This window comes from Paroedura picta, chromosome 8 (assembly GCF_049243985.1).
Source record: "Paroedura picta isolate Pp20150507F chromosome 8, Ppicta_v3.0, whole genome shotgun sequence".
Lineage (NCBI taxonomy): Eukaryota > Metazoa > Chordata > Lepidosauria > Squamata > Gekkonidae > Paroedura > Paroedura picta.
The window spans coordinates 35954446-35966627 of record NC_135376.1 but is presented as its reverse complement, the minus strand read 5'-3'; the positions used below and the strand labels follow the sequence as shown (position 1 = coordinate 35966627).

At 43.2% G+C, this 12182-nt stretch overlaps 1 protein-coding gene across 5 annotated transcripts in view; it reads right to left on the bottom strand.

Moving 5' to 3' along the window:
• CROCC2 (ciliary rootlet coiled-coil, rootletin family member 2) overlaps positions 1–12182 on the bottom strand; it is a 90040-nt gene that overhangs the window by 34064 nt on the left and 43794 nt on the right. For all 5 annotated transcript variants that reach the window (XM_077349011.1, XM_077349012.1, XM_077349015.1 and 2 more), the window contains 5 exons: positions 11826–12019; positions 9765–9892; positions 7672–7841; positions 5625–5804; positions 2819–2953 (listed from right to left, as the gene is read on the bottom strand). In XM_077349011.1, the coding sequence (XP_077205126.1) occupies positions 2819–2953; positions 5625–5804; positions 7672–7841; positions 9765–9892; positions 11826–12019 (807 nt within the window). The remainder of the gene's footprint in view (positions 1–2818; positions 2954–5624; positions 5805–7671; positions 7842–9764; positions 9893–11825; positions 12020–12182) is intronic.

Genomic DNA, 12182 nt, shown 5'->3' with positions numbered 1-12182 from the left:
CAACAGCTTTCATCCACCAGAGACTGCTAGGAAATCCCCTTGATAGTGAGTCGCATCCACTTCTGTCATTCTGCTGTTCTAAGAGTTTGGGGTGGGGCTGCTGTTTACAGTCCTTTGGAGGAATTATTTGTTTTAAAGCTGGCTTCCCTCTGGTTCCCAGTCAGTCTTTCCAGCTGAAATGCTTTTCAGATTTGTTCTGGTGGGGATTTCTCGCCCTTATTGTGCTGTTTGTTTGGTTTGTCTTAGGAGGCTCTGCCTTGTGTGCCTGTGAACTGATCTCTCTGGAGATATGAATGGGCCCCAGCTGATATTGCCAATGTGTTTTGTATTTAAAGGCAGAACCAAACAATCCCATAATGGGCTATTTACACACAGAGAGAAAGTTTATGGTATGTTTTGGGAAGCAAATAGTGGGGAGAGTCAAGCAAGCCCGTGACTAGCAGAATTTTCTTATACAGTTCATCCTCTAGACCGGGGGTCATCAACCCCTGACTCGACGGTGGGCTGCAGCCCCTTCTCCCATGCATGCGCATTTGTGCAAATGCGCATGCATGGCGGGTCCACGCATGCGCATTTGCGCTGCCCCCTGGGTCGCTCTCTCCCCCCACCCCTTGGCAGCGGGCCGCAACCTTAAGAAGGTTGTGGACTGCTGCTCTAGACCACACCCCTGCATCGCTGCTGTCTGATCAGCTTCTGCTTTTAGAGCGTATTACACTTCAATACGTAGACAGGGACAAAGGATTTGTACCAGTTGGTTTATTTCACAGAAACGCTTTTGGGGCAGTGGTTCCTTCTTTCTTTCTTTTTTCTTTTTAAGAGAGATGTTTATTTATTAAGATGAAAGGAGAAAAAGGCCACAATAATATTACGATCAAATACATATGAAAATGGGGCAGAGGGGAGAGGGAGCAGAACATCATCTTTAAGAAAGACATCCAAGCTATAAAGTTACTCTTTTGAAAAGAATTCATAGACTTGGATTCCACAGTACATCTCTGCTTGCAGGAGGCATTCCTTGCCTTCTTCTTCCCACTCGAGTTCTAAGTGTTGCCTAAAACACGGCTGCTGGGGGACAGGGGACTTCAGGAACAGCATGAAAGGCAAAGTGAAGTCTGCACTGGTGCTAGTGGATGTGTTCGTGGAAAATTACCAGGGGCTCCAAGCCATAGCTGTATATGCAAATGAAATTTGCTATTCTGATACATCAAGAAGAAGAAGAAAAAGAGTTGGTTCTTATATGCCGCTTTTCTCTACCTGAAGGAGGCTCAAAGCGGCTTACAGTCACCTTCCCTTTCCTCTCCCCACAACAGACACCCTGTGAGGTGGGTGAGGCTGAGAGAGCCCTGATATTACTGCTCGGTCAGAACAGCTCCATCAGTGCTGTGGCAAGCCCAAGGTCACCCAGCTGGCTGCATGTGGAGGAGTGGGAATCAAACTCGGCTCGCCAGATTAGAAGCCACTGCTCTTAACCACTACACGCTGGCTCCCAGAAAATGTCTCCATTTGATAGTTAATACCTAACGTTCTACAACCTGTTAAATTAGAAGGCAATAACCCAAATCCAAAAATGATGTGCTTATCATCATGGGGGATTGGAATGCTAAAGTAGGAAGCCAAAAGAGAACCGGGATAGCAGGCAAGTTTGGCCTTGGAGTACAAAATGAAGCCGGGCACAGGCTGGTAGAATTTTGTCAAGAGAATACAATGGTCATAGCAAACACTGGCTTGACTCAATCATTTTTCCAGCCCCAATAGCAATGATAAGCTCTTAGTCATGAGCAAAGCTCATTCACCAAAGGAATTCATTAGACAAAATGAGAGGAAAGGAACTGGATATGCTAGTATTCTGTACCTCAACTCATGTATTTTTAGCTTTTTGAAGAGGAAAAATCTTATATATTGAATACAATTAAAAGCAATAGTTGTTGTTGTTAGTTGCGAAGTTGTGTCCAACCCATTCCAACCCCATGGACAATGATCCTCCAGGCCTTCCCTGTCCTCTACCATTCTCCGGAGTCCATTTAAGTTCGCAACGACTGCTTCAGTGACTCCGTCCAGCCACCTCATTCTCTGTCGTCCCCTTTTTCTTTTGCCCTCGATCGCTCCCAGCATTAGGCTCTTCTCCAGGGAGTTTTTCCTTCTCATGAGGTGGCCAAAGTATTTGAGTTTCACCTTCAGGATTTGGCCTTCTATAATATTGCTTTAGAAGCAATATTTATTGTACACTAAAAATGGAAATTTGCCAAAAGACAGCTGATATTGGGTTGCTGTTTCAAGAGCAGTAAATTCCCATCCAACTTTCAGAAAGTAGAAGACGGATCAGATTAACACTGAGCTCTAATAAGCCTCTGAGTGTTTCTCAGAGTGGCAACAAGTTTTTTAGTCTTAAAATCTGCGCTCTAACTTCCTTTCTAAAGCAAACATTCAAGGAAGGATATAGCCATACAGATTTCCATGCAAAACCAATACATCATTGAATAGTTAAAAAAAAACCCACACAACATAAAACCAGCAGTGAATTAAGCAGTAAGAATTTACACCAACTCCTTTCCACATGCCTGGCAGAACAAAACAAAAGTTTTCAGCAATTTTCTAAAAGTCCTCAAGGACTGACCCTGGCAGCCCTCCACTGCAAGGAAGTTCTCTAAACATGGTGCAAAGGAGATAAATGATTCCCCCCTCCCTTTTCTGCATTTGTAATGAATATGAGAATAACTTCTTGTCCAGTTTAAACAGCACAGGCCTGACCTCCCCAGTTATTTTGGCTATTCTGCCATTGCACTCCTGTCCTGAAAATATGATCAAGAATTATGCTCACCTTATCCTGCTTATGCCGATTCTGGGCTTCCAGCCTCACTCGGTCAGTTTCTGCCCTGATAACAGTAAGTTCCCGCTGAGCATCACTCAGTTTTTCCAAAAGAAGATTCTTCTCTACTTCCTTCTGGGACAAAGCCTGGAGACAATGAACGGGCAAACCCACATGTAAGGGGAAGACGGTCCTAGAGATTACCTTGGCAGATATTTGACAAGTTCAGGAGGAAATAAGTTATTTAGTTTAAACACATATTTAGGCATATTCAAACCATGCTCAGAAGCCATAGGTAAAGGTAAGGGTATCCCCTGTGCAAGCACCGAGTCATGTCTGACCCTTGGGGTGACGCCCTCCAGCGTTTTCATGGCAGACTCAATATGGGGTGGTTTGCCAGTGCCTTCCCCAGTCATTACCGTTTTACCCCCCAGCAGCAAGCTGGGTACTCATTTTACCGACCTCGGAAGGATGGAAGGCTGAGTCAACCTTGAGCCGGCTGCTGGGATCGAACTCCCAGCCTCATGGGCAGAGCTTTCAGACAGCTGCCTTACCACTCTGCACCACAAGAGGCTCTTTCAGAAGCCATAGCTAGCTTAAATTTATGTGCCTCAGCCAGGTTTCCTCTCTATTTGGAGAATACTCCCAAAGATAGGGCAGAATATAAATTCCATCATCAAATAAATCAATTAATTGGCATTTAATACAGAAGCAGTTCCTGGCAAATAGAAGGGGAAGAAATGGAGATAGTGACAGATTTTATTTTCCTGGGCTCCAAGATCACTGCAGATGGGGACTGCAGCAAAGAAATTAAAAGACGCTTGCTCCTGGGGAGGAAAGCTATGGCAAATCTAGACAGCATCCTAAAAAGCAGAGACATCACCCTGCCAACAAAAGTGCGTTTAGTCAAGGCTATGGTCTTCCCAGTTGCAATGTATGGCTGCGAAAGTTGGACCATAAGGAAGGCCGAGCGTCAAAGAATTGAGGCTTTTGAACTCTGGTGCTGGAGAAGACTCTTGCGAGTCCCTTGGACTGCAAGGCGAACAAACCGGTCAGTCCTAGAGGAGATCAGCCCTGACTGCTCTTTAGAAGGCCAGATCCTGAAGATGAAACTCAAATATTTTGGCCACCTCATGAGAAGGAAGGACTCCCTGGAGAAGAGCCTAATGCTGGGAGCGATCGAGGGCAAAAGAAGAAGGGGACGACAGAGAATGAGGTGGCTAAATGGAGTCACTGAAGCAGTAGGTGCAAACTTAAATGGACTCCGGGGAATGGTAGAGGACAGGAAGGCCTGGAGGATCTTTGTCCATGGGGTCGCGATGGGTCGGACACGACTTCGCACATAACAACAACACAGAAGCAGTGGAAGGAATTCCTCCTGTACCCCAAGTTAAAATGGTCAAGACAAGAAGGACTGGAGGAGGAAATAGCAGAAGCAAATTAAGAAATCTCTGCAAAGCTACAGGCTAGCTGGGCTGAAAAGTTTCCTGGATCTACATCAGACAAAAGATTACACAGATACTTTTCCTCAATGCTCTAGAGCTCTTAGTGTCCTCACAGGTACCTGGCTGGCACCTCAAAAATCATTAGAGGACATATTTGGGCTTAAAGTGAAAGCACATTCTCCACTCGTGCAGAACCTCGTTTTAAGCTGTAGAAAAAATTTCTCAGGGGAATACCGTTTGATTTATGATATTATGAATAACAAAGCAGGTAACTATGGGGGCCATTCCACACATTGAAAAAAAATAGCATTACACCAGCTCAATGGTGTAACGCTATAAAAAATCGTGCCTCCAGCCATTCCTCACCTCCTGGATCTCTCACTCTCCTCTGCCACCTTCTCACACTTCTTGGCACTCCACAAGCCTGCTTGAAATGGTGGAGGAGAGGAACGCACTATACACTTGACTCTCCTCTGCCTGTCAATCAAGCCAAGTAGCCAATCACTTTTCTCCCTGTTTCAGAGGGACTGTGATTCAAGCTAATTATTTTTTTTTAAGTAAAACTTCTTGGTTGCTATGCATCTAATTATAGAGGCATAGTGATTACTTTACTGTCACCCCTTTTGGAATAAAGAGCCTTGAAGCTTTAAAAAAGTAACGTTCCCAAGGGGGGGTTAGAGAGGCATGCTTTGTGTGTTAACTGGTGGGGGAAATTTATTTTGTTCTGCCTGAATGATTTAATGCATATTCGTTGCTCCAGGCAGTTTGCTTTAAAAAAAAGCTCTGTCCTCTGGAGAAGGGAGAGGGAGCTGGAGGCGGAAATAGCGTTACTTTGCCTCCACACCTTTCCTTAGCATTTGCTAGTTTGCTTTCCTCTCACTTGTGCTACATGGCTGGGCTTCCACAACTAGCGCTTTAAAATGGAGGATGTAGCTGCCAGTTTGCTGCTGGGGCGCTGGATGCTGACGACGTGTAAAACACCAAAAAATGGCATCAACAAAAGATAAGCCTTTCACTATATTTTCTGGGTGTGGAATGGCCCTGAATTTCTGCAACCACAATAAAGCAGACATGCAAAATTTGTGACTAATACACTGAATGCAGCACAGCAATCATATGATGTGGCCTGCTGGATTCACACAACTGGGTCAGTTTATACTGACTGTGGCAAAACCACATGTTCCTGCTGGGTTACCATACAAGACTCTTAGGTTGCACGTTGACTGGTGGGTCACAAGTTGCACAGACTTGATCTATATGGTTCAGGAATGACTTAACAGATGGCCACTGTAAAAATGGACAAAGAACCTGGGAGGAAGTGGCAGTAAAGGAGGATGTTTCTTGCTATTGTCCTTTTGTGGCTGTCTTCTCACCTTTTGTTTTTCATTCTCTAACAGGAGAAGGCTTTCTTCCTGGTTCTGCTGCAGAGCAAGAATTTCCTCCATGAGCTCCCTCTTCTCGGCTTCATTTTTGGACACCAGTTCTTCTTTCTCCTGCTGAAGTTGATGTACAATCTCATCCTTTTCTTCAGTCAAAGCTTGACGTAGGGTCTCCTGGGGAGACAGTATAGCAGGGTATTACCAAGTAAGCTGGTAGACAACCTAAGTAAGATTTCCCTGACAATTTCTGACTCTGCATTTGGCTGAGAAGAGCAGAGTACTATGGAGAAACCATGACAAAGAAAACAACCATCCAAACTGTACACTACTGCTTTGTGCTATACGCTCTGTATTCGGGAACCAAATTTCTAAATACTGAACACATATGCAAAGGATATTTTTGTGTAACGATCACAGCTTTGTAACACACAAAATGTGCACTTTACAGATGCTATTGTTATACATTACGTTTTTTATTTTATCATTATATTTATATACTCTCCCAGTCTTCCTCTGATCTCCTCAGGACAGGATGCATGGGGTCAAGAATTCCTGCGTGGTAGTTTAGATTGAAAGAGGTGACTCACCTAGACTACCCAGTCAAAATCACAGATAAATATGGATTTGAACCCGAATCTCCCCAAATCTCCACTCTGGCTACCATACCACACAGGGTTATTCTTAATTATTACTGCCACTACAATTATATGGTTAGATAACATGAAGTCACACAGAGGGTACCTAAACAACAGGTAACTTTACTGTAACCACAAAGGTACATTGAGAGGAAACCTTGAACTGACAAAGCTTTTTCTGACACACGTGGGAATGCACTGGTGATTTAGAGCTGGGCAAAAGCAGAGAGTGGGGGCCTCTGGCAGTGCATATTTTAGAGGGTGGGCTCCAAATCAGATAACTTTACATTAGAAAGACTAGTTGGAGCAGCACCTAACAGATTTTTCTTTACTTTTTGATTTTATGCATGAGTGCATTCCTCACAATAATTTGACCACTGAGGAAGAAACGTGTTTGCTCCATTCTGTGTTGGTCTATTGGTCTAGAAATGTGATGCTTTTAAATTATGATGACTATATTTTGAATATGTTGAACTAGTGCACTTCATGTATAAATATTTGAAAATTTAAAACATTATTTTTGTAGCTCAACCTCAGGACAAGATCAGACAGAGTGAAAGATATCTCTACCTGGTGGTATGACAGAGTGGTTTAGCTCTAACTCTGTGCGAGAACAAATAACCCAGTTGTTAGCTCTTTCTCTGGTAATGAGTCTAGATGTTGTACCATTTGGTCTGTCTCTTGGGAAAGGGCAGGCTAGTGTGGTAGAGGACTCAACATAGTGGCTAGTGTCAGTCAAAGCCTGTTTGTGCCCTAAGCAATGAAGAAAATTCAAACCATGCTCAGAAGCCAGAGCTAGCGTAAATTTATGTGCATCAGCCAGGTTTCACCAACTATCTGGAAACCTGTGCTGCTATCTGTTCCTTGAAACCAATCTGTAAATAAATAAATCTTCATTGTTACTTATATACATCTCCTGCCTCAATGATCCCCAAGTTCTACTTGCTCACCACAAAGCTTGCCTCATGGCAGAGAACCCAATGCTTTACACTTGCTACCTAAAGAACATCTGGTAACTAAGGGGAAGGTCCAGAGTTTAAAACAAACCTAGTCCCCGAAAATCATAGGAGGCTGTGTGGGTTTCCTCTATTGGCAGAAAAGGCCCGCTACGCAAACTAGGAAAGCCAACATCCATCATTAAAAAAAATATTTTATGCAAGATGTCACCAGGATCCTCTGGCTGAGAGTACAGCCTGGAATTTGCAAAATGGAAATTTAAACAATATACTAGGATAAAACCAAACCCATATTAACATGTATTTTAAGGGAATTATTCCAATAGGTACACTTTGTAGCTGAAGTAATGTGTATGCATTTTGTATCTGGAATGGCTCCTGGAGATAACTGCCACTGTGTACTGTTCTAGCATTTTTGTCTACGTAAGGTTGGAGGCCTGCAGCTCTTACCTTCTCTTTTCTGAGGCACCCAAGGTCCTTTTCAAAAGTCAGCTTCTGGTTCTTTATGGCCAGCTGGTATTCTTGTTCTACCTCAGTTAGCTGGTGCTTCAACATCTCTTTCTCTCTTTTCATTGTGGTTTCCTGGAGCTCCAGCTCATGTCTAGCTCTCCCTAGTTCCACTGGAAAGAACACAAGGCTTAATTCTGGACATATCTTTGCATGCTCTCTAATACAACCAGTGGCAAAGCAGTAATACCAAGTTCAAAACAGGGGAAGAAGGGTTCCAGCATGGCTAGTAATGCGTCTGGAACGCCTTGAAGCTAGGAGTAGCCATTTATAGAATTGTTATAATGGTCTTATTCTCTGTTAAGAGATTGTTCTTCTAAATTGATGTTCCCAGTTGAAAACATTTTGAAATGGATGTCCCTTGATAAAGCTATGCAGTAAAATGCATTGGGGTTTATTTAGAATTCTGGATATTAAAGTATCAACTGAAGTTTGAAGAGTCCCTGGAAATCTGTTTATTATGCTGAAATATTTGATGTACCATATTGGAATCCCAGTGCCCTATGGCTTGCTTTCAGTTTGATAACTGTCATCTTTATCTAAAGGAAGCAGATTTTAAAAAAAAACAACAACATGGGGTTGGATCCAACCAGCCCATTCTGCACTCATGAGGTAATGCAAAAGCACACTGAAAGTACATTATCCAATGTGTGCGGAATGGGCCCTGCTGGTGAAAAAGAAAGAAGGGGTCCCTTTTGACCATGGAAAAAGGCTATGCTGGTGGTGATGGGATCTGCATGTACAAGAGCCATGAGGGTTACAGAATACTACCCCCCTTTTGTTAGGGAAGGAACTGGAGAAGATCTTGCTAGATAACAGCAGCTAAATAACATTTCACAATTTTATTCTCCTCCTTGCACATAGACATTTAAGACCTGAATGTGTTCAGAGAGAGAGAAGCTGAGTAGTTCTTGTCCTCTACACTCTGAGGGTTGGATCCTAGAGTTGGGCAGAAAATGTTTATGATTTTAAGTGTGTTATTGTATACATAAATGTTGTGAACTGTCCCGAGACGCCTGGCGCAGTCTAGAAATGTAATAATAAATAAAAAAATAAATAAGATTAGCTAGCAGAGAGAGAGAGAGAGGAACTGCTTGACAATCAGAAGCATCCCCTCCCTTTCTTGTTTGTTCTATTGTATTTTTCTCTGTGTATTGTTAGCTGCTTTAGGTCCGCACTGGGGAGAAAAGCAGAATATAGATGCACCAAACAAACAAACAAACAATATAGTAAGCATGATAGATGGGCATGGCTTAATGAAAAAGCTTGCTGGATCCAACTCAAGGTTTTTATGTTTTCATTAAAGCTGGTTTTGCATGTGTGCTTGATACATAGCTATGCTATAAAACACATTAACAAAATGAAGGTGGAATAAAAATGTTTTCAACAAAATTACCCAAGCAACTACAATCTGGTCATCTCTCACAGTGTTGACTATGTTGTAAGATAGTCAAAGTTATTTAAATACAGGCCACCAACCACCCATCAGCAAATGCAAGCTCATCATAGCCAGCTCAAAGGTATATTCTTTAAAAACAATCCCACCCCCAAGCACATGTAGGCTAAATTAATGCATGTCACAACACAGTTTTCAGTCTTTCTCCTGTTATCAAAGTATGTGAGAAAAACAGAAAGGCAATTCTAAATAACAGAACCGCAGTTTTAAATGTGCTGTTTCTGAATTAATAACAATAACAACAACCTTATTTGTAGCCTGTCTTTCCCAGCTGGCTCAGGGCGGGTAACAACAAAAAATATACAAAGTAATTTAATTTACATAATACAACAATTTGTCATTTTGTGCCAAGGTACAGGGACTCTGTTCTTCCTTGGTGGTCTCCCATCCAAATGCAGACCAGGACTGACCCTGCTTAGCTTCCATGACTGGATTAGCTGGGGCACTTAGAATGTACCTTACTGTAAATTGTTTATTTACAATTTAGGTAGGAGATTCTCTTCCTCTGCAATGTAGCAATTAGTGCAGAAGTCAAGTCTACACAAATTCTTATTTGGAATCAATAGTGTACATACTGTACCTTGCAGAGTTTGCTTGGTAAGTTCAATGCCTTGTTTCTCTCCTTCTAGTTGTTCCTTGCGGGACACCAGCTGAGCGATCAGTTCTTGTGCCTCAAAAAGGCTGGTTTCCAAGGATTCTTTCTCCACTCTAAAGAATATCAGCAAATAATCCAGGCTTATCAACTAAGCTTTTATTGTCCTTGGCACAAAATCTAGAGGTGATTTTGAATAGGGACTAATTTTACTGGTGAGCTCCTTTACTGGTGCTCATCCTTCCCCATCCTCAGTATCGGTTGGTAGTGATTGCAAGTCTAATGCAGACTTTGCAGAAGAGGAATTGTACAATGAGCTTATCGGGAAAGGCACATCTTTGAAGGTACGTTCTTGGCTAATTTTCTAGTCTAGACTAGACTAGCATTGAAAGACAAGTAGTAGTAGGAAAAGAGTTTTATACCTTGCTATTCACTCCCTGAAGGAGCCTCAATTCAGCTTAGAATTGCTTTTTCATTCTCTCCCCACAACAGACACTCTGTGAAGTAGGTGGGGCTGAGGGAACTCTGACAGAATTGCTCTGTGAGAACAGCTCTAACAGGATTATGACTAGCCCAAGGTTACCCAGCTGGTTGCCTGTGGTAAAATGGGGAAACAAATCCGACTCCCCAGATTAGAGGCCATCGTTCCTAAGCACTACACCAAGTTATATCTTGAAGCTGCCCTCTGGACAGGCCAAAACAGGAGAAAGGAAAACAAACCTGGGTTAAAATGAAGACACAAAACCCAAGATGTTGGATAATTAACATGTCATGAACAAACAAGTGCCTTCAAGATACACCCAGACCTGGGTATTTGTTGAGCTTCTGCACTCTCTTCTCTCTCACTCTTCTTCTCAAGTGCTGCACTGGACAGTGAAGATCGAAGTTTTCAACTAACTTCAGTTTGTTCTCTTCCTAGTAACTGGGATTCTTAACCAGGATTAAATTGCAGTTAAAAGTCCCGGTGACATTTAGACATTAGAACAAATTGGAGATTGCTGGAAAGTTCTCTCTTCAGTCTTTTTATGACACCCAAAAGTGGAGGAGAGAGAAAGAGCACCAGCCTGACATTTAACTAGATCCATGTTAATCATGAACAAACTCTAAGATGCTTTGTCTGTATGCAGCCCGTGGGCTGAGTTGCCTATGAACTGCATATCATTTTTACCACATTGTATGCTGTGCTTCTGCAGAGAGGTCTGTTAGAGCAGCTGTCCCCAACCCCCGGTCCGTGGATCAGTTGGTACCAGGCCGCGGCTCCTCCCTGACTGCTGCCCTGCCACTCTGCTGCTGGCTCACCTTTGGTGCTTTTGGGTGGCTGCCATGGCTGGGGCTCCCCCTCGGCATGGCACTGCGCAGCTGCTGCTGGCAGCCCCCCCCCAGTGGGCAGTGGGAAGTCAGCAATGCTGGCGGGAAAGCAAGCAGAGCAGGGACTCAGGCAGCAGCGGCGACGTCCCTCGGCAAAAGACTACCCCTTCCCCGGGCCTCGGTAAAATTCTCAAACATTGACTGGTCCCTGGTGATAAAAAGGTTGGGGACCACTGTGCTAGATGACATGGTATACCATGTGGCTCCATTTTTGTTTTTCAGTCGCTGTACATGCCCTATATGGTAGAGTCCTGTAGAACTGGAGTTCAATGAACGATCTACTGAAACTCTGCAAGATGAAATTACTAGATACCTTGAGAATATGTCCCAAGCAGCTATTAAAAATGGCAGCACAGAAAGAACTAAAGGCCAAAGGACTTCCATGCTGGGTCACCAGTTACAAATCAAGATGTAAGAACTAAACTGGTTGGTTCTAAAAAAACCCAGAATGACTGCACAAGGGTTGAACAACCCTTACAAGAGCCTTGCTTTTCCATTTTTGTGAACTAGATCTTTCTAGCTTTGTCACTTATCTACAAGATCTTTCATTAAAACAGGAAGAAGAAAGGCATGTAAAGACCAAGTCTTTTCAGATCATATTCAACAAACAATACCCTGAATTTAAGGAGCGGGGGACCCCCTGTTACTCCAAGTGCCTTCTTCCTGGGAGGTGAAGAATACCTAATCGTATCTGCCTCTTCTGTTAGCAATTTCTTCTGTCTCTCCAGTGCAGTGAGCTCCACAGCCAGTTGTGCCTTCTCTTTAGCCATCTTTTCTTTTTCCTGTAGTGTGCTGACCAAGGAATCCGCTTGCACTTCCATGTCTCGGTGGCTGCGGGCCAGTTGCTCACTGAGAGTTTGTTTCTGGCTGCTCAGCTGGTACAAAGCAGAGAAAAACAGTGGGAAAGGAAGGCACCGGCAGTCTTGATTATGGCTACTCAACAAGATAAACACTCCACATTGAAGACACAAGTGTGGGCAAACTATGTCTCCCTCTCAGAGCTGAATCAGTTAAAGAGGTATTATTACATAATCAACA